Below are 23,421 nucleotides of genomic sequence, written 5' to 3'. Positions count from 1 at the left end.
CATTCCTTTATACCTGCAAATTTCTCCGCTGTATATGTTTCACAGTTTATGCAACCAGTGTCCTCTTGATGGACAGTTTTGCTATTAAAAACAGTGCTGTGAGTAGAATTATGCACACACCTTTGTGTATCTTTGCAATTGTATCTGTGTGATAGATTTCTAAATGTACAGTCATTGGGTTGAGGAGTAAATGCTTATGCACTTTTGTTAGATATTGCCAAATTCCCCTACTGAGAGACTGTGTCATTTTCTTTTTTTTTTTAAGATTATAAAGGATTTTATTACATTTGGCTTATACTTATGTTTCCCATAATGTGATTTTTATCATATGGTCAGTTTGTATCCACCATACACCCCAGTACCTCTCCTATTCTTTTTTTTTTTTTACATTCAGTTAGCCAACATCTATCACCAACAATATGCCTGTTTCCTTGCAACTTTAGCAACAATGTTTTCATACATTTTAGATTTTTGTCAATCTGATAGGTAAAAAAAAAGTACAACAATATACTTTTATTTTTTAATTTTTAAAATTTTATTGAATTATTGGCATGCTATCATTTATCAGTTTCAGCTGTAAACCATAGTGATTGCATATGTCTATGTGTTATGAATTGATCCTCACAAAGTCCACTTACCATTTATCACCATAAAAAGTTATTACAATATTATTGACTATATTTCCTATTATGTACATTACATCACCATAACTTGTTTATTTTATAACTGGAAGTTTGTACCACTTAATCTGCTTCACCTCTTTCCCCACCCCCAACGCCTCTTCCTCTAGTAATCAACAGTTTGTTTCCTGTATCCATGAGTCTGTTTCCATTTTGTTTTTTCACTTGTTTTGTTTTGTTTTAGATTCCACATAAAAATGAAATTATGTGGTATTTGGCTTTCTCTGTCTGATTTATTTCACTTAGCATAATACCCTCTAGGTCCATCCACATTGTTGTAAATGTTAAGATTTCATTATTTTTTATGGCTAATTTTCCATACACACCACGTCTTCTTTACCCTTTTATCTATGGATGGACACATAGTTTGCTTCCATAAGCCACATAGCTTGGCAAATATGAATAATGTTGCAACAAACATGGAGGGTGCATACATCTCTTTATATTGAGGTATTTGTTTTCTTCAGATAACCACACAAAAGTGGAATTGTTAGATTGTATGTTATTGCTATCTATGCTTTTTTTGAGGAAATGCCATACTGTTTGCTATAGTGGTTGTACAAATATACATTCCCAGAAACAGTGTATGAAGGTTCCCTTTTCTCCACATTCTTGTCAACATTTATTTTTATTTTGAGGAAAGCAAATCTGATGGGTATGAGGTGGTACCTCATTCTGGTTTTGATTTCAGTTCCCTGGATGATTAGTGATGTCAAGCATTTTTTTATGTGCCTGTTGGACATCTCTACATCTTCTTTGGAAAAATGTTTCTTCAAGTCTTGGGCCAAATATTTAATCAAGTTATTTTATTGTATGAAGTTCTGTAAGTTCTTTATATATTTTGGGTATTAACTCCTTATCAGATGTATGATTTGCAAATATATTTTCCCATTCCCTTTTTGTTTGTGGATGGTTTCCTTTGCTGTGCAAAAGCTTTTTAGTTTGATGTAATGCAATCTGTTTATTTTAGCTTTGTTGCTCTTGCCTGAGGAAACTGGTCCAAAAAATATTGCAAAGAACAATGTCAAATTGCTTATCGACTGTGTTTTCTTTTAGGAGTTTTATGGATTCAGGTCTTACCTTCAAGTCTGTAATCCCTTTTGAATTTATTTTTGTATGTGGCATAAGATAGTGGTCCAGTTTCATTACTGTCCATGTAGCTCTCTGGTTTTCCCATCATTCATTTAAGGGATTCTCTTTTCCCCATTGTATTATACAGTTGCCTCCTTTGTCACAGATTAATTGAATATCTATCTATTTATCTATATCTATCTATCTATCTATCTATCTATCTATCTATCTATCTATCTATGTGTGTGTGTGTGTTTTCTGGGCTCTCTATTCTGTTCCATTGATCTATGTTTCTGTTTTTGTGCCAGTGCCACACTATTTTGATTACTATAGCTTTGTAGTATAGTTTGAAACCAGGGAGTGTAATGCCTCCAGGTTTGTTATTTCTCAAGGATGCTTTTACTGTTTGGCATCCTTTGTGGTTCCATCCAAACTGTAGTTTCATTTGGATTTCATTTATCAGTTTCAGTTGTAAACCATAGTGATTGCATATGTCTATGTGTTATGAATTGATCCTCACAAAGTCCACTTACCATCTGTCACTATAAAAAGTTATTACAATATTATTGACTATATTTCCTATTATGTTGATTTGATCAACCCACAAAGTCCACTTACCATCTGTCACTATAAAAAGTTATTACAATATTATTGACTATATTTCCTATTATGTACATCACCACAACTTGTTTATTTTATAACTGGAAGTTTGTACCACTTAATCTGCTTCACCTCTTTCCCCCACCCCACTCCAAACTTTCTTCTACTTCTTGTAAAATGCCATTGGTATTTTGGTAAGGATTGCATTAACTCTGTAGATTGCTTTGGTTAGTGCACATGTTTTAACAATATTAGTTCTTCCAATCCATGAGCACAGAATATCTTTCCAATTACATGTGTCTTCAATTTTTCTCATCAGTGTCTTATAGGTTTCATTGTACTGGTGTTTCACCTCTTTGTTTAAATTTATTCCTATTTTATTCTTTTTGAAGCAATTATAAATAAGGTTATTTTTTCTTAATTTCTCTTTCTGATAGTTCATTATTAGTGTATAGAAGCAAAACCAATTCCATTGTTAATTTTGTATCCTGTGATTTTACTGAATTCATTTATTAGTTCTAATAGTTGTGTGATGGAGTCTTTAGGGTTTTCTATACATATATTTTTATATATCATGTCAAATACAAATAGTGATACTTTCACTTTGTCCTTTCCAATTTGGATGGTATTTATTTCTTTGTCTTCCCTAACTGAGCTGACTAGGACTTCCAATAGTATGTTGAATAAAAGTTAGAGTAGACATTTTTGTCTTGTTCTTGGCCTTATAGGAAAAGCTTTTTCACCATTCAATAAAAGGTGAGATGTGGGTTTGTCCTATATGGCCTATTATATTGAAGTACTGTCCTTATGTACACACTATATTAAGAATTTTTATCACAAATGTATATTGAATTTTTTCAAGTGTTTTTTCTGTCTTTATTGAGACAACCATATGATTTTTATCCTTTGTTTTGTTAATGTAGTATATCATGTTGATTTGTAGATGCTGAACCATCCTTGCATTCCTGGAATAAATCCCACCTGGTTGTAGTGTATGATCCTTTTATTTATTTTTTATTCTAAGAAAGGAAGAGAAACTCTTTTTGTTATTTTTGTTCTTTTTTCATTTTTTTTTACAAGGGAGACAGAGAGAGAACACAAGCAGTGGGGAGGGGCAGAAAGAGAGGGAAAGAGAGAATCCCAAGCAGGCTCCACACCCTGACATAGGGCTCAATCTAACAACCCTGGGCTCATGACCTGAGCCAAAATTAAGAGTCAGATGCTTAACCAACTGAGCCACCCAGGTGCCCTATGATCCTTTTAATGTATTATAGGATTTGGTTCATTAATATTTTGCTGAGGATTTTTGCATCTATGTTCATCAGGAATATTAGCCAATAATTTTTGTTTATTTATGGTATTTTTGGTTTGGGTAGCCTAATAATTCTGGCTCTGTAAAATGACCTTAGAAGCATTCCTTTCCATTCAGTTTTTTGGCATAATTTAAGAAAGTTAGGTACTAACTCTTCTTTAAATGTTTAGTGGAATTTACCCATGAAGCCATCTGGTCATTGACTTTTGTTTTTTGGGGAGTTTTTATATTACTGATTCAATTTTATTGTGTGTAGTCAGTATATTCACATTTTCTATTCATGATTCAGTCTTGGAAGGTTGTATGTTTAAAGAAGCTTATCCATTTCTTTTAGGTTTTCAAGTTTGTTGGTGTATAATTATTCATAGTAATCTCTTATGACCATTTGTACTTCTATGGTGCCTATTGTAACTTACCTTTTTGTGTTTCTGACTATTTATTTGGGCACTTTCTATTTGATGAGTTGGGCTACAGGTTTAGCCATTTTGACAGGTGCAAGGTAATATCTCATTGCAGTTTTGATTTGTATTTCCCTTATGAGTGGTGTTGAGCATCTTTTCATGTGTCTTTTAGCCATTTGTACGTCTTCTTTGGAAAAATGTCAATTCATGTCTTCTGCCCATTTTTTTAATTGGACTTTTTTGTTTTTTGGGTGTTGAGTTTCATAAGCTCTTTATATATTTTGGATACTAATCCTTTATTAGATATGTCATTTGAAAATATCTTCTCCCATTTCATAGGTTGCCTTTTAGGTTTGTTGATTGTTTCCTTCACTCTGCAAAACCTTTTTATTTTAAAGAAGTCCCAATACTTGATTTTTGCTTTTCTTTCTCTTGTGTCAGGAGAAATGTCCACAAAGAAGTTGCTACAGCCAATGTCAAAGAGGTTACTGCCTGTGTTTTTCTCTAGGACTTTTATGGTATCAAGTCTCACATTTAGGTCTTTAATTCATTTTGAATTTGTTTTTGTGTACGGTGTAAGAAAGTGGTCCAGTTTCATTCTTTTGCATATTGCTGTCCAGTTTTCCCAATACTATCTGTTGAAGAGACTGTCTTCTTTCCATTGGATAGTCTTTCCTGCTTTGTCAAATATTAATTAGCCATATAATTGTGAATCCATTTCTGGGTTTTCCATTCTGTACCATTGATCTATTTGTTTATTTTTATGCCAGTACCATACTGTTTTGATTACTAGATCTTTGTCATGTAACCTTAAGTCTGGAATTGTAATGCCCCCACCTTTGCTTTTCTTTTACTAGGTTGTTTTGACTATTCAGGGTCTTTTGTGGTTCCATACAAATTTTGGTATTGTTTGTTCTAGCTCTGTGAAAAATGCTGTTGGTGTTTTGATAGGACTGCATTAAATGTGTAGATTGCTTTGGGTACTAGAGACATTTTAACAATATTTGTTCTTCCAATACATGTGCATGGAATGTTTTTCAATTTCTTTGTTTCATCTTCAATTTCTTTCATCTGTGTTTCATAGTTTTCAGAATACAGGTCTTTTACCACTTTGGTTACGATTATTCAGTTATCTCATGGGTTTTGGTGCAATTGTAAATGGGATTGATTCCTTGCTTTCTCTTTCTGCTGCTTCATTGTTGGTATATAGAAATGCAACAGATTTCTATACGTTGATTTTTATCCTGTAACTTTACTGAATTCATGTATCAGTTCTAGCAATTTTTTTTTTTTTGGTGGAGCTTTTCAGGGTTTCTGTATAGAGTATCATGTCATCTGCAAATAGTGAACTTTTGACTTTTTCCTTGCTCATTTGGATACTTTTTTTATTCCTTTTTGTTGTCTGCTTGTTGTGGCTAGAACTTCCAATATTATGTTAAATAACACTGGTGAGAGTGGACATTCCTTTCTTGTTCCTCACTATAGAGGAAAAAAGAAATAAAGGCCATATAAGAAAAGCTGTTTTTCCCCATTGTGTAATAGATTAGGTGTTGAGTTGTATAAGTTTTTTATATATTTTGGGTAGTAACCCTTTATCAGATATGTCATTTGTAAATATCTTCTCCTATTCAGTAGGTTGCCTTTTAGTTTCTTGTGATGTAGTTTTAATTTGGTGTTTAATTAGCCTGCCTCATTGGATGTTAGGATATATTTTCTCTTCTTTAATTTTTTGGAAGATTTTGAAAAATATTACTGTTAATTATTTAAATGCTTGGTAGAATTCACCAGAGTAGCCATCTCATTCTGGATTTTTCTTCATTGAGAGGTTTATGATGATTCATTTAATCTCTTTGTAATAGATCTGTTGATACTGTCTATTTCTTCTTGAGCCAATTTAGGTTATTTGTGGATTTCTAGGAATTTGTCCATTTCATCTAGATTATATACTTTGTTGGTGTATAATTTTTCATATTATTATCTAATAATCCTTTTTATTTCTGTAAATTTGGTTGTATTATCCCCACTTTCACTTTGGATTTTAGTTATTTTTATATATCCTTTATTTTCTTTTGTGGTATACCTAAAAGTTTATCAACTTTGTTGATCAGTTTTGTTGTTCAAAGAGTGAACTTTTTGTTTCATTCATTATATAGTTTTTCTACAGTATTTTATTTATCTCTACTCTAAGTTTTATAATTTCCTTTTTTTCTCCTAATTTTTGGTTTATCTTTCTAATTTTTCAAGGTGTAAAGTTAGGTTATTGACTTGAGATCTTGTTTTTTCTCTTTGTAATGTAGGCATTTACTGGTTTTAACTTCCAAGTACTACTTTATTTGCTGTATCCCATACATTTTTGAATTGTGTTCTTATTTTCATTCATCTCTAAATAATTTCTAGTTTTCCTTGTGATTTTTTTCTTTGACTCATTGGTTATTTTAAGAGTGTGTTATTTAATTTCATATGTATATATTTTCCCGTTTTCTTTCTGTTACTGATTTAGAGCTTTATTATATCATGGTCAGAAAAGACAGTTTGTATGATTTTGTTTGTTTGTGTTCGTTTTTTTTTTTTAGACTTGTTTTGGAACCAAACAGTCTATTCTGCAGGATGTTCCATGTGCAATTGAGTATAATGAACATTCTTCCTTTATTGTTTGTAATGTTCTATATGTCAATTAGGTTTAATTGGTTTATGGTGTTTAAAGCCTTCTATACCATTATAGTTAGTCTCTATAGATATGCAAACCATTTTGGAAAGTAGAGTACTGTAATCTCCAAATAATTTTGTAGAAGTGCTATCACTCACTTAAATTCCGTCAATGGTTGCTTAACAAATTTGGGGCTCTGTTGTCTGGTTTATATGTATTCATAATTGTATTTTCTTGATGTAGTGATCCTATATTAATATATGTTCTTCCTTAAATATAGATGTTCTTCTTTTTTTTTTCAAGACTGTATTTAAATTCAAGTTAGTTAACAAATAGTGTAGTATTAGTTTCAGGGGTAGAATTTAGTGATTCATCACATCCATATAACACCGAGTGCTCATTACAACAAATGCCTGCCTTAATGCCCACCAATCATTAAACCCACCCCCTCACCTATCCCCCATCTAGCAACCCAAAGTTTGCTCCCTATAGTTAAGCGTCTGTTATGGTTTGTCTCCCTCTCTGCTTTTATCTTATTTTATTTTTCATTCCCTTCCACTATGTTCATCTCTTTTGTTTCTTAAATTTACAAGGATGAATAAAATCATATGGTATTTGTCTTCCTCTGACTAATTTATTTCACTTAGGATAATACACTCTAATTTCATCCACATCATTGCAAATGGCAAGATTTCGAGTAATATTCCATTATATATATATATATATATATATATATATATATATATATATATATACACACATATGGATATATATGTTTTGTAATAGTCCATCATATTCCATCATATATATGTATATATAGCACCTCTTCTTTATCCATTCATCAGTGGATGGACATCCAAGCTCTTTCCATATTTTGGCTATTATGGATAATGCTGCTATAAACATTGGGATGCATATGACCCTTTGAATACCTCTTTTTATCCTTTGGGTAAATACCTAGTAGTACAATTGCTGGGTCGTAGGGTAGTTCTATTTTTAACTTTTGAAGGAACCTCCATCCTGTTTTTCAGAGTAGCTGTACCAGTTTGCATTCCTACCAACACCATAAAAATTCCCATTTCTCTGCACCCTCGTCAACATTTGTTGTTTCCTGAGTTGTTAATTTTAGCCGTTCTGACTGGTGTGAGGTGGTGTCTCAATGTGGTTTTGATTTGTATTTCCCTCATGATGAGTGATGTTGACATTTTTTTCATGTGTCTGTTAGCCATTTGTGTGTCTTCTTTGGAGAAATGCCTGTTCATGGCTCCTGCCCATTTCTTAACTAGATTTTTTTTTGGGGGGGGGTGTGTTTTTGATAAATTCTTTATCTATTTTGGATATTAACCCTTTATCTGATTTGTCATTTGCAAATATCTTCTCCCATTCCTTTGGTTGCCTTTCAGTTTTATTGACTGTTTCCTTTCCTGTGCAGAAGGTTTTTATATTGGTGAAGTCCCAACAGTTCATTTTCACTTTTGTTTCCCTTGCTTCCAGAGATGTGTCTAGTAAGAAGTTGCTGCAGCCAAGGTCAAAAAGATTGCCGCCTGTGTTCTCCTCTGGGATATTGATGGCTTCCTGCCTCACATTTAGGTCTTTGATCCATTTTGAACTTATTTTTGTGTATGGTGTAAAAGAGTGGTGCAGTTTCATTCTTCTCCATGTTGCTGTCCAATTTTCCTAACACCATTTGTTGAAGAGACTATCTTTTTGCCATTGGATATTCTTTCCTGCTTTGTCAAAGGTTAGTTGACTATAGGGTTATGGGTCCATTTCTGGATTCTCTATTCTGTTCCATTGATCTATGTGTCTGTTTTTGTGCCAGTAACGTGCTGTTTTGTTAATTACAGCATTGTAATATAGCTTGAAGTCCAGAATTGTGATGTCTCCTGCATTGGTTTTCTTTTTCAACATTATTTTGGCTATTCAGGGTCCTTTCTGGTTCTATACAAATTTTAGAATTCGTTGTTCTAGCTGTGTGAAAAAATACTAGTGTTATTTTGATCGGGATTGCATTGAATGTGTAGCTTGTTTTGGGAAGTATAGACATTTTAACAATATTTGTTCTTCCAATCCATGATCATAGAATGCTTTCCAGCTCTTTGTGTCTTCCTCAATTTCTTTCATATGTGTTCTATAGTTTCCAGACTACAGATCTTTTACCTCTTTGGTTAGATTTATTCCTAGGTATCTTATGGTTTTTGGTACAATTGTAAATGGGCTCGATTCCTTGATTTCTCTTTCTGCTGCTTCATTATTGGTATACAGAAATGCAACAGACCTCTGTGCATTGATTTTATAACCTGCAACTTTGCTAAATTCCTGTATCAGTTCTAGCAAATTTTTGGTGGAATCTTTTGGGTTTTCTACATAGAATATCATGTCATCTGTGAAGACTGAAAGTTTGACTTCCTTGATGATTTGGATGCATTTTGTTCGTTTTTTGTTTGTTTGTTTTTTGTTTTGTTTTGTTTTTGTTTTTTGCTGATTGCAGAGACTAGGACTTTCAATACTATGTTGAACAACAGTGGTGGGAGTGAATATCCTCATCTTGTTCCTGACCTTAAAGGAAAAGCTCTCAGTTTTTCCCCTTAAGGATATTATTGGTGGGTCTTTTTATATGGCCTTTATGATGTTGCGGTATGTTCCTTCTATTGCTATTTTCTTGAGGGTTTTTATCAAGAAAGGATGCTGTATTTTGTCAAATGTATGTTTTGCATCTATTGAGAGGATCATGTGGTTGTTATCCTTTCTTTTATTAATGTAATGTATCACGTTGATTTTTAGGGGGTATTGAACACCCCTGACATCCTGGAATAAATACCATTTGTCTTGGTGAATAATCCTTTTAATGTACTTTTGGATTCCATTAGTTAGTATCTCATTGAGAATTTTTGCATGAGGGTTTATCAGGGATATTGGTCTATAATTCCCCTTTTTAGTGGGTCTTTGTCTGGTTTGGGGATCAAGGTAATGCAGGCTTCATATAATGAGTTTAGAAGTTTTCCTTCCATTTCCATTTTTGGGACAATTTGAGAAGAATAGATACTAACTCTTTAACTGTTTGGTGGATTTCCCCTTAGAAGCCATCAGGCCCTCGACTCTCCTTTATTGGGATTTTTTTTTTTTAACTGATTCAATTTCTTTGCTGATTATGTGTCTGTTCAGACTGTCTATTTCTTCCTGATTCAGTTTTGGTAGCTTATATGTTTCTAGGAATTTATCCATTTCTTCCAGATCGCCTAATTTGTTTGCATACACTTGCTAATAATATTCTCTTATAGTTGTTTGTATTTCTATGGCATTGTTCGTGATGTCTCCTCTTTCATTCATGATTTTATTTATTTCAATACTTTGTCTTTTCATTTTGATAAGTCTGTCTAGAGGTTTATCAGTCTTGTTAATTCTTTCAAAGAACAAGCTCCTAGTTTTCTTGATCTGTTCTACTGTTTTATTGATTTGTATGTCATTGGTTTCTGTTCTAAGGTTTATTATTTCCCTTCTCCTGCTGGCATTAAGCTTTATTTGCTATTCTTTTTCCAGCTCCTTTAGGTGTAAGGTTACATTGTGTATTTGAGATTTTTACTGCATCTTGAGAAAGGCTTTTATTGCTATATACTCTCCTCTTAGGACAGCCTTTGCTGCATCTCCAAGGTTCTGAACTGTCTTGTTTTCATTTTCAGTTGCTTCCATGTATTTTTTTTTCATTCTTCTTTAATTTCCTGGTTAACCCATTCATTCTTTAGTGGGATGATTTTTAACCTCCATGTGTTTGTGGTTGTTCCAAATATTTTCTTGTGGTTGACTTCAAATTTCATAGCACTGTGGTCTGAAAATATGCATGGTATGATCTCAAGTCTTTTTGTAGTGGTTGAAGCCTGATTTGTGATCCTGTCCATGATCTATTCTGGAGAATATTCCATGTGCAGTCAAAAAGAGTGTGTAGTCTGCTGCTTTTGGATGAAATGCTCTGAATATATCTGTTAAGTCCATCTGGTTCTGTGTGTCATTCAAGGCCCTTGTTTCCTTGTTGATCTTCTGCTTAGATGATCTGTCTCTTGATGTGAGTGGGGTGCTAAAGTCCCCTACTATTATTGTATTATTATCAATCATGTTCTTTAAGTATTTTATTAATTGATTTATGTATTTGGCTGCTCCCAAGTTAGTACAAATATTTAAAATCATTAGATGTTCTTGCTGAATGGACGCTTTTACTATGATATAGTGCCCTGTTTCATCTCTTGTTATGGTCTTTGTTTGAAAATCTAGTTTGACTGATATAAGTATGGGTACTCCAGCTTTCTTTTGATGTTCATTAGCATGGTAAATGATTCTCCACCCCCTCACTTTCAAACTGGAGGTGTCTTTGGATCTAAAATGAGTCTTTTGTAAGTGGCATATTGACGGTCTTTTTTTTTATTCATTCTGATATCTTATGCCTTTTGATTGGAGAATTTATTCCACTTACATTCAGAATAATTATTGATATATATGAATTTAGTGCCAGTGTATTACCTGTAAAGTCTCTGTTTCTGTCTAGTCTTTGTTACTTTTGGTCTCTCTTTCCCTGTCAAATGGTCCCCTTTAATATTTGTTGCTGAACTTGTTTAGTGTTCATGAACTCCTTTAGTTTTTGCTTGGAAACTATATCTCTCCTATATTGAATGACAGCCTTGCTGGTTAAAGTATTCTTGGCTGTATATTTTTCCTTGTAGCATGTTGAATATTTCCTTCCACTCTCTTCTGGCCTGCCAAGTTTCAACAGACAGGTCTGCTGCTACCTTATGTGTCTACACTTGTAAGTTAAGGACCTTTTACCCATGACATCAAAAACTAATGTTGGCTAACTGAACATAATAATTTTTTTTTAAAAAAAGTTCTTTTCCCTAGCTGCTTTCAGAATTCTCTTTTTACCCTTGTATTTTGCAAGTTTCACTATGATATGTCTTGGTGTTGACTTGTTTTTGTTGATTTTGAGGTGAGTTCTCTGTGCTTCTTGGATTTGAATGTGTATTTCCTTCCCCAGATTAGGGAAGTTCTCAGCTGTAATTTGTTCAAATAAACCTTATGCCCCTTTTCCCCCACTCTTCTTCTGGGGCTCCTGTGATATGGATATTATTTTGCTTTATGGACTCACTGAGTTTCCTAAGGCTACATGCATGATCTAATAGTTTTCTTTCCCTTTTATTTTCAGCTTCATTATTTTCCATAATTTTATCTTCTATATCACCAAATCTCTCCTGTTTCTTCAATCCTTGTTGTGATTATATCCAGTCAGTTTTGCATCTCAGTTGTAGCATTTTTTTATGTCAACCTGACTACTTTTTAGTTCTTTTGTATCTGTAGCAAGGGTTCCTCTGGTGTCTTTTATGCTTTTTTTAAGCACAGCTAGTAATCTTATGACTGCTGCTCTAAATTATTGTTCAGATATATTGCTTATATCTGTTTTGAGCAAGTACTTGGCTGTGATTTCTTCCCGACCTTTCTTTTGGGGAGAATTCCTCCATCTTGTCATTTTGGCTAAGTTTCTGTCTTTTGCATGTTTTATAAGCTTGTTATCTTTCCTACATCTGAAAGTAATGCTATATTAAAAAGGGGTCATACACTGCCCAGGGCCTGGCACTTCAGCAGGTGTTTCTTGTGTATGCTGTGTGCACTTTGGTGTTGAGTTTTGGCTGCTTTTTCCCACTGGTTCAACCTCTGCAGAGTTCCTCCTTGCTTGTAGTGGGGAGTGTTTGGACCTTTAACTAGGTGTGTTTTGATTTGTTTGTTCAAATAAGCCTTGAAAAAAAAGTAAAAAGGTCTGATAAAAAAAGAAAAAAAGTAACAGGAACAAATAAAAACAATCATAAAACTATAAGCCTAATTCTACAGAGAAAAAGAAAAAGAAAAGAGAAAAAGAATCCTGAGCCACCCAAAAAGAGAAAAGGAAATGGAAAAAAGAAACAAAACTATAAGCCTGATTCTAAAGAATAGAAAAAAATAAAAAAAAAAAGTAAAGCCTGGTCCTATTTCCATCAGAACCGCTGGTGACACTTTGAAGCACTCTATGATCAGCAGACCTTGTGCATGCAGGGTTCTGCCTATGCTGGTCTTCTGGGGGAGAGGCCCTATGCACTGGCTCAGAGTCAGGCATGCCCCAGTACATATGCACTTGCCAGGCACAGGGGTCAGGTTTTGGTGTAAGCAGATCCCCCTTCTTCATGGGGCCACTGTGTTGCTCTCTGAAGTCCAACTGTGTTGTTGGCGAGGGGATGAGTGGCTCCACCCCACTCTCTTGTCCCCAGACAGGGGAATCTCACACCCCCCTCTGTTTAGGAAGCCCTCACAGAATAGCAGGAGCCTTCAGCCCACCCAGCACCATAGCACTCCTGCATTTTATCTTTGGTGCTTGACTGGGATTCAAAAGTCTAAATCTTAGAGGACCTGGCACTACTTGTGCCTATCCCCATCCTCTAGTGTGGAACCTCACCCTGATGTGTTTGGTGTGCTTTGTCCCAGAAAAACAGTCCCTTGCCTGTGTGGTGCATGGAATCTATGGTGTAGCATAATGAAATACAGCAACCAGGTTATTCACCATCTGCACATCCCCTGTTGATGAAAAGCTGGCACCTGCAGGGTCTTTTGTCCTTGGAGAGGCAATATACCTTCTTTCAAATGTATTCCAGGAAGGGGAAGAGTCTCTCCCAGTGTGACCCAGGATATCCCTATACCACATTGTATGCTCCTAGGCTAGCTCCCTCCTTCTCCCCGGGAGTGCATGCCATAGTTCCACTCTGGTGAAAGTCGTGTACTTCCAAAACCTCAGAGTTTGAGCTCCATACACTGTTTGCAAAAAGCCTGCAACACTCAATACCCCTCACTCTCCACTCCTTGGTCCAGAGAGGTTTTCTTCTTGTGCGAACCTGATGCTGCACTCTTGCAACCCCTCTCTCTTTCTCTCCTTTTTCTCTCTTCATGGAAAGGATTCCCTCCCCTCCATGGCACCAGTTTTTCTTTCCCCCAGTTCACTTCCATGCACCTCAGCACCTGCCACATTATCTCTCTCCAACCATAGATATCTTTTTCCCAGTCCTCAAGTTGTTTTCATGGGTGTTCTAAGTGATCTGACCTCAATACAGCTGTCTTCAAGGGATGAGGAAAGCCCACGGTCCCCCTACTTCTCTGCCATGCTAACTACTCCACCTCTTCTTTGTTTTTATAGAATTTTTTGTTCACAGTCTATTTTGTATGACATCAGTATAAACACCCCAGATCTCTTTTTGTTACTATTTGCAAGGAATATGTTTTTTATCCTTTTACTTTCAACAATCTGTGTGTTTGGGTCTAAAGTTAATCTCTTGTAGGCTGTATATGGGTGGGTCATGTTTGTTGTTGTTGTTGTTGTTACTGTTGTTTTTTATCCAGTCTACCAATCTGCCTTTGGAGCACTTAAAACATTGACATTAAGAGAAATACTGAAAAGAGAGAGAGAAAAAGAAATACTGATAAGAGAGTACTTCTTACATTTTGTTATTTGTCTTATGTATGTTTTATACCATTTTTTGTCCCTCATTTCCTACATTATTACCTTTTTTGCTAGTTATTTTTTTTGCACTGAGAAGTTTTACTAATTCCTCTTTCATTTCTTTTGTGTATATTTTTAGTTATTTCCTTTTAGTTACCATGCAGATTCCCTTTAACATCCTGAATTTTAATGATGTAGTTTGAGTTGATACCAAGTTAACTTCAATAGCATACAAAAACTCTAATTTATACAGTTTTGTCTCACCTCCCTTTATGTTATTATTGTCACTTTGGTTATTAATTATGAGCCCAATATCTTAGATTTATAATTATTATTATTTTTTCTTTTAAATCATATAGGACATAAAAGGTGGTGTGAAAAACTAAAAATGCAATATGATGCCTTTTATATTTTCTCATGTATTTACCTTTACCAGAGATATTTATTTCCCTCTGTGGTTTTGAGTTACTATCCAGCATCCTTCAGTTTTAACCTGAAGAATTCCCTTTAGCATTTCTTGTAGTTTAGGTCTGGTAATATTAAACTGCCCCAGTTTTGTTTATCTAGAAATGTTTTAATTTCTCCTTCATCTTTGAAGAATTCTTTTTCTTGGCTAAGGAATAATTTGTTAGCAGTCTATTTCTTTTGACACATATGTCATCTTACTGCCTTCTAGCTTCCATATTTTTTGAGGAAAAATATGATCTCTTGTACTTGACAAGTTGTTTCTCTATTGTTGCATCAAGATTTTTTTCTTTGTTTTTGGCTCTGTACATCTTATTTGTAATATGTCTTATTATGGGTCTCTGAGTTTTTCCTACTTCAAGTTCATTGAGCATTGTGGATGTGTTTATTAATGTCTTTCATCAAATTTGGTAAGTTTTTAGCCATTATTTCTTCAAATATTGTTTCTGCTTTTTTATTTCTCTCTTTTCCTTCTGGGAATCCCAATTGTTTGTTAGTCCACTTGTTGGTGTCTCTTAGGTTTTGTTTACTCTCTTCATTCCTTTTGTATTTCTGTTCCTCACACTTGATAATTTCAACTGTCCTCAAGTTTGCTCATTCATTTTTCTACCTGCTGAGAGCTACTATTTAACTCTTGTAGTGATTTTTTCATTTAGTTAGTTTACTTTTCAGATCCAGGATTTCTGTTTGGTTTCTTTTTATAATTTTGATATTACCATTTTGTTCATACACTTATTTCTGATTTTTTTAGTTCATGTTTTTCTTTGAATATATTTAAGATATTAGTCTTCTACTCTTTGTCTAGTAAGTCCAATGTCTGGACTTCCTCAGAAATACTTTCCATCAATTTTATTTGTTTCTTTAAATGAGCCATACATTCGTGTTTCTTTATATGTTTTGTCACTTTTTTGTTCAAAACTAATCATTATAATGTGACGTTAATCAGTTTTTTTCCTTCCTCACATTTAGCTTTTTTTAAAAAATTGTATTTATTAAAGGCTATATTAGTTCATTTATTTAGGTGTTTTTCCAAAATCCTTTTTCAAACACTGTATTCTTTCCCATATATGGTTATTTAGTCTGTGTTTATTTAGATCATGGTTAACTAATATTTTTATTTATTTATTTGAGAGGGAGAGCATGCAGGGGGGAGGGGGAGAGGGAGAGGGAGAAGCAGACTCCCCGCCGAGCATGGATCCCTATGTGGGGCTGGATCCCAGGATCCTGAGATCATGACCTGAGCCGAAGGCAGATGCTTAATGGACTGAGCCATCCAGGTGCCCCACTAATATTTTGATAGAGATTTCCTTGAGTGCCAGATATTTTAAAAAATAAAAATAAAATAAAATAAAAAAACCTACACACCTTTCCCAGTCTTTGCAGATTGGGTCTGTGCTGAAACACTCCTTCAACAATTAGCCAAACTTGCACTCAGCCTATGGATCAGCCCAATGTGTAAGCTTTGGGTCTTCTCCTTTTATAAGCATGTCTCTTGACCTAGGAATGCATGTGCCTTTCTAAATTCCCCCATATATATGGGTGCTTCTGAATGTTTTCATTTCCCAACACATTTCTCTCATTTTTTTCTAACCCTTCCAAGGTTAGGAAGTCTATCATGTTTCTTTGTTCGTAATTTCTTGCCCCAGATATCTGTGGTTTGTTAGTTTGCTTTGCAGCATTTTTTTAAATAAATGCCCACCCCTTTTCCAGTCTGAATTCTAAATTGAATGAAACAGAAGTGAACACTTCATACCAGTCTTTTAGGTAGCCAACAGACAGGTTAGAACAGTCATACACAATAATTTATGAATAAGTTTTGCTCAATACATTCTGGAACTAGGGATGAAGGCCTCCCACTAAGAACACAGGCTGCTGCCACTTTAAGATTGCCTCCACTTTAGGGCTGGTGCTGCTCAGGAGACTTGTGTAGTAAAGGCAAACAAAAATGGCATAAAACTTTCCTTTCATTTTCAAGTTGTCTTTTTTCTTGGTTCAGCATTTGCTTAATCACTGTAAATCTTTGTTTCCCAGAGTTCTGACAACTTTGATTCTGACAATTTCTGCATACTTTTCTTTTTTTTTAAAGAATTATTTATTTATTTGAGAAGGAGAGAGAGAGAGAGAGCACATGGGCAGGGGGAAGGGCAGAGGGAGAGGTAGAGAAATCCTCAAGCAGACACCCTGCTAAGCATGGAGCCTGATGTGGGGCTCAATCCTGGGACCCTGAGATCATGACCTGAACTGAAATCAAGAGCTGGATGCTCAACCAACTGAGCTACCCAGGTGCCCCTCTGTATGCTTTTCTGTTACTATGAGGAAATGAAGGCTTGGAGCTGTCACCTCCTCCATTTTCCTGATGTCCTGTCATTTTTAATATATTGATTTCAACATTTCTCTGGGTGTTACTGTGTACCAGAAAATCACAGTATAAATAAAATTAAGGCAGTTTTAAATTTAATTTAAGTATAAAGACAAAAACAGGCAGTTTTCTTGGGGCCAGGCCTGAGAGAGGCATGCATCATTTTATCCATGTTCCATTAGCTAGAAATTAGGCACCTGTACCCCCCTAACTACAGAGGGGTTAGGGAATGTTGGCTAGTGGTATTCTTAGGAAGAAAGGAGTTTGGCAAAAAATCAGCTGAATTCTGCCACAACTAGCAAATAGTTAATATCCCCTGATGACTAAAGTTGTATTTTGAGAAAAAAGCTATGATATATCAGGCAGGTGCCTTGTACCTAACTTAGAATGTCAGAGCTGGAAGAATATTTAGAGACTGTCTACTTCAGCCTCTTCAGATGTTGGGGCTTCTGATGCTCAGAAATGGAGAGGGGCTGGCTACAGTCACACTAAGTCAATATTAGACTTGAGGCAAGAACCAGCTGGATCACTCATCTCTCCTCTATATCACTGACATTTAAACATTTTTTTTTACCACTACCAAGAGTAAAGAATACATTTTTTTTATCACAACCTAACACATACTTGCATATATTTTATCTGTAAAAGTTTTACAAAACAATATTGAGGTATTGGTAGTGATTACAGCTATTTGTCAAATATTTCCACCTCCCCATCTTCTAGAACATTGTGGAATTGCATTTTCTTTTACTTGTGTAGTTACTAATAATCAGATGATATGTGTGATCAAAGACATGTGAGCAAAGTGAAATGGATCATTTCTGGAAGAAAGTAAGAGCCAGTGGCAATTCACAAAGTTCTCTTTTCCCTGATGCTCCAATCATGGCAACACAAAGATAAAGCCTTTGCCACCTCGTGTAGCCCAGTGAGAATAATATAAACCATAGCTCCTACTAGACCTCTGGTAGGCAAATAGGGTGAGTGAGAACTAAACTTTTGTTCTTTTAAGACACTGAGATTTGGAATTTGCTTTTTGCCTTAACATAACCTAGCCTATGCTGACTGATACTTAGCATTAGTATATGAACTCTGATATTTTATATCATTATTTTGTTTTGTTTTTCAATTTCAATGTTGATCTCAAACTGGTACATTTATTTTATGATTCATAAATATGTTGCAACTTGCAGTTTGTAAAACATTACTGTATATGATGTCCATTTGTCCCATAGCTGATCCTCTCCAAATTTCTGTTGAGCAATGTTAGTGATTCCCGTCTCTCTGCAGGATTGTGGTTATGGAGAAGGTGGAGATGCATACTGCACAGCCTGCCCTCCCCGCAGATTCAAAAGCAGCTGGGGCCACCATAGATGTCAGACTTGCATCACCTGTGCTGTCATCAATCGTATCCAGAAGGCCAACTGCACAGCTACCTCTAATGCTGTCTGTGGGGACTGTCTGCCTAGGTAAGCCTGCTGTGTGAGACCAAGCTTTCCTGGACCTTTTGTATTCCTTGGAGGTCTTTTTCATCCTTACCTCTCAGAGTCTAGTTGAAGTATTCTAACTGTTCATATCATGATGAGCTTAAGCTCCCATGAGAGAGAAGCAGTGTCTTCTCATGATCCGCCTACAAAGTGCCTAGCACATGGTCAGCCACAGATGAATACTTAACAACTTTTTCATCATGCTGGCATGCTTAAGCCAAGGCCCAAGATTCAAGATAAATCTCACTGTAGATTATAAAGCAGTTGATTTCAAAGCACTTCTCCCCTCTCTTGTAAGACTAATTCCCTTTTTAGCTATCGGGTATGGTTAATGGGGAAGGAGGTGGAACATCTGGGACTCTGATTCAGAATCAGACATAGAGGCAGAGCATTCATGAGGATTCCAGATGGGTGCTGGCTTCCAGGAGGGCAAGACTTTTAGAAGTTGCTTATGGTCTCAGTAAGGACCACCCCACATGCATTGCTTATTTTATTACCTTGCCATTCCTTATTGCTCTGACCATAGATTCTACCGAAAGACACGTATTGGAGGACTGCAGGACCAAGAGTGCATCCCATGCACAAGACAGACACCCACCTCTGAGGTTCAGTGTGTGTATCCAGTTCTCTTCTCTTGTTTTCCTCCAACCCATTGAGTGGTAGCAAGTTAGGGTAGTAAAGACTTCCCCTACCCCCTGTACTCCTTCCTGTAGAGCAGATTGACAAGGGAAACAGTTAACATTTGATTTCTTATTTCACAATACATTATCTGCCTAACCCTCTTTACATCATCTGAAAATAATTTAAGTCACGATAATCACCATTCTTTTTTTTTTAAGATTTTATTTATTTATTTGACAGAGCGAGACAGCGAGAGCAGGAACACAAGCAGGGGGAGTGGGAGAGGGAGAAGCAGGCTTCCTGCTGAGCAGGGAGCCCGATGTGGGACTCGATCCCAGGACCCTGGGATCATGACCTGAGCCGAAGGCAGACGCTTAACGACTGAGCCACCCAGGCGCCCGATAATCACCATTCTTCATACCTTATGAGATGGCTGTCTAGGTCTAATGAATTAATAGATTTAGAAAACACTATAAATTATATTTGTGCACTTATAGATGATAATGATGATGATAATATGAGGTTTAAAGGAGTCTCTATTGCTTAGGAATAGTAAAAGCCTGAATGAAGTACTAGGATCTAGTCTATGCCCATACCACTATCCATTTTTCTGTCTATCATTTTTATCTATTTACCATCTATATATATATACTCACTCTTTTAAAATTATTGATATTTTTATATTATGAAATACTTCAAATATGTAGAAATATTTAAAATGAAGAAAAATATAAAAATGGTTAGTTGCGGGCGCCTGGGTGGCTCAGTTGGTTAAACATCTACCTTTGGCTCAGGTCATGATCCTGGGGCCCTGGGATCAAGTCCCACATCAGGCTTCCTGCCCAGCAGGGAGTCTGCTTCTCCTTCTGCCCTTGCCCCCTGCTCGTGTTCTCTCTCTCTCTCTCTCTCAAAAATAAATAAATAAAATCTTTATTAAAAAAGGTTAGTTGTGCAACATCCAAAATTAATAAATTCTAACATTTTGCATGTTTACTTCAGATTTTCTTAAAAAGAACAAAGATTCCACAGGTTTAATAGAATTCCTTTTATTTTCCTAAAGATTTTGTTTATTTATTTGAGAGAGAGAGATCATGAAGGAGGGGCAGAGGGAGAGGGAGAAACAGACTGCCCTCTGAGCAGGGAGCTTGAAGCAGGGCTCAATCCCAGGACCCTGGGATCATGACCGGAGCCAAAGGCAGATGCTTAACCAACTGAACCACCCAAGCACCCCTATAGAATTCCCTTTTGGATCCTCTCTGAATTTCATTCTCTCTCTATTTCTCCAGAGGTAATCACTGTCATAAAACTATATGTTATGCACAAACAATGAATCATGGAACACTACATCAAAAACTAATGATGTAATGTATGGTGATTAACATAACAATAAAAATTTAAATATTAAAAAAACTGTATGCATCCTGTTGGTAGGCTATGCTGCAGTAACAAACCCCTAAATCTCAGTGACTTAATACAACAAAAGTTTATTTTTCACTATACAAAGACATTCCTCCATCTTGTGGCTATACCATCTAGACCATGTGGCTCCTAGGTTGATGGAACAGGGAAGATATGGAAGAGACATAGTGGCTTTTAACTACTTCAGTCTGCAAGGGACACACATTACTTTCACTCATGGTCCATTGACTAGAAGTACTCTGATGGCCTAACTACAAGGATGTATAGGAAATGCAGGGAAGCATGTGGATAATTGGTGAGCACTATGATTCTACCAAGCCCTTCACCGATGTTTTAATACTTGTATTTTTTGGTGATAGATGTTTTATATAAATTACTTCAAGTTCCTCGCTTTACCCAATTTGCCTTTTCCCTTCTGGATTATTTATATTGATCCATACAGGTCTTTTATTTTAAATTATATAATAATATTATATCATTACATGATTTATTTATCCTGTACCTTACTGATGAACATTTTAGTTTGTTTCCAGTTTTCTAGGTTATATAACTAGATGTGACATGGAAACACCATAAAATATGTGTATCTTCAAATAATTATATTAACTTGTACCATACCAACAGTATATGCAAGTTCTTCCATTTTGTTCTTTATGTTTTTGCCTTCTCTACAAAGAATTAAAACCAGCTTAGCAGCCCTAACTGGGGAAGGTCCTAGGAAGAGGATAATGGCTTAAGGAAGTTCAGGCCCAGTGTCAGGGTGACTATTGACTGCCCACAGTGACTGACTTCCCCCACTTTCTTGTCTCACAGGTGCCTTCCAGTTGAGCTTAGTGAAAGCAGATGTACCCACAGTGCCCCCTCAGGAGGCCACACTTGTTGCACTGATGAGCAGTCTGCTCGTGGTGTTTACCCTGGCCTTCCTGGGGCTCTTCTTCCTCTACTGCAAGCAGTTTTTCAACAGACATTGCCAGCGTGGTAAGGGTAGCTGCTTCACATATTACATGTATCAGGAGCAAGGCTCTGATTAGCAGAAGAGAGGAATTTTCTGGGGTTGAGAGTTAATGGGCCTTCCCTACAGTGTTGAAAAACTTCAGGGGTGGACTATCTGTGGGTGGCAACAGAAAGCATGGGGCTTCAGAGACAACTGAAGCCAACCCTGCAAGTTTATGGAACCTGATTCATTAAGGTCCAGGGGTTCATAAAGGAACACAACATCATGAGAAAAACCTTGGGGAAGGAATCTGGATACCTAGGTTCTAAATCAACCTATATATAGCTATGCAACTTTAGACAAGTCATCTAGCTTCTTTGGGCCTCTTTATCCCTAATCTTTAAAATGAGAGTTGGTGTTGGATTAGTTGGTTTCTAAGTTCTTTTCCAGTTCTTCATTTCTACTTATATGTATAGATTCTGGAGCTTGTCAGGAATGGAGGATGAATGGCTGATTTTGAGACATGACTGTAATAAAAGTGGGTGAGGTCTTGGGCAACTGTTACCAGTATAGTAATATCCCAAATGTGGGTAACTGAGAGCCCAGTTTCCAGAGGAGTTGGTGGACCCAGACATTTTTCCCCAGACAATACTGACACCCAAAGAGCCCATACCCAGCCCATAGGAGATTGCCATGGAAATTGCAGATGGAAGGTCATATTTAAAGTCAGGAGTACCACTGTGATCTATTTTCAGCACAACTCTAGCCATTAGCCAAAACTATGGGACAGAAAGTCCAGGTCACTGAAGGCAAAGATGGGAGGAGATAGGATGATGGGCTGGCCAGCAATAGGCAACGGGTTAAAACAGGAGCCCAGAGTACTAAGGTTCAGTGCAGCTTTAGTGTCATTGAATTCCTGAGAGCTAGGCAGAGACACCTAAACAGGAATCCAGGCTAGTGAATAGAGTTTATTTAGTAAGAAAGGGGGAGGATAAAGTTTCTTAGATACACTGATGCTCAGACTCCTCTTCAGCCCACTGGATACTGGGCCCAAAACAATATCACTTTTTTAACTTCTCTCTATGTGGGAAGATCTCTTTTACATAGACCTCCTTGGGTAAGTTTGGCTTTAGGCCATGCCAGATAATCTATAAAAGGCCTAGCATATAGGTTTGGCTTAAGTAGTGGTGAATCTAGCACTTCATGGGCTACAGGGCACAAAGGGAACACTGTTATCCCTTTATGACCCCTCTCAAGCTCTGCTTCTTTCTCCTCTACTATTTGGTGGATCTTGGAACATTGTGGTTGAGGGTGGACCATCTTGTTTCTGACTTTGGAACCAGTTTCTCAAATAAGAAAGCTGTTGCCCAGTCCCTGGGCATGGGCATAAAACATGGGCAGTGAAACATTTGGGCCCCGCAGCCCAAAACGATGAAGATGAGGCAACATCTGAGAGTTGCTTTTGTCCCTCCTCTTGCCTCAGGAAAGGAGAAATGGGTAACCTGTCTCTGCTCCTCCCCTCTCTTCAAGATAATAATGAAGTACTCTTCTCTGGGGATATGAGGGCAGGTAGCTCCCTCAGGGTCTCCAAAGGAGAAAGAGGATTTTTTTTTTCACTTGGAGAGGGTGTTTATCAGGAGTCACTAACTAACATGCATACTGGAGTCATATAAAGGAAATCAGTGTGTGAATTAGAGTCAATATATGGTGTAATAGAGAGGAGTAGGGACTATGGCAAACTAAAGAGCTAGTTCAACTCCTGTCCAAAGGGGAATCTGCTACTCAGCTCCAGGTGGTTCATTCTTTCTTTCCTTCTTTCCTTCCTCCCTTCCTTCTTTTCTTTTTTCTTTCTTTTTTTTTTTCTTCCTTCCTTCCTTTTTCTTTCTTTCTTTCTTTCTTTCTTTCTTTCTTTCTTTCTTTCTTT

At 36.3% G+C, this 23,421-nt stretch overlaps 1 protein-coding gene across 1 annotated transcript in view; it reads left to right on the top strand.

Moving 5' to 3' along the window:
- Window positions 1-23,421, top strand: part of EDA2R (ectodysplasin A2 receptor) — a 65,237-nt gene that overhangs the window by 40,203 nt on the left and 1,613 nt on the right. Inside the window, exons 4-7 of the mRNA XM_025861833.2 lie at window positions 18,327-18,505; window positions 19,050-19,135; window positions 21,377-21,538; window positions 23,062-23,066. Of these exons, the coding sequence (XP_025717618.1) occupies window positions 18,327-18,505; window positions 19,050-19,135; window positions 21,377-21,538; window positions 23,062-23,066 (432 nt within the window). The remainder of the gene's footprint in view (window positions 1-18,326; window positions 18,506-19,049; window positions 19,136-21,376; window positions 21,539-23,061; window positions 23,067-23,421) is intronic.

Source organism: Callorhinus ursinus, unplaced genomic scaffold, assembly GCF_003265705.2.
Source record: "Callorhinus ursinus isolate GAN/ISIS: 27379988/994484 unplaced genomic scaffold, GSC_fseal_2.0 scaffold66, whole genome shotgun sequence".
Lineage (NCBI taxonomy): Eukaryota > Metazoa > Chordata > Mammalia > Carnivora > Otariidae > Callorhinus > Callorhinus ursinus.
Note: the sequence above shows the minus strand (reverse complement) of the source record. Positions and strands in the feature narration are given on the sequence as shown.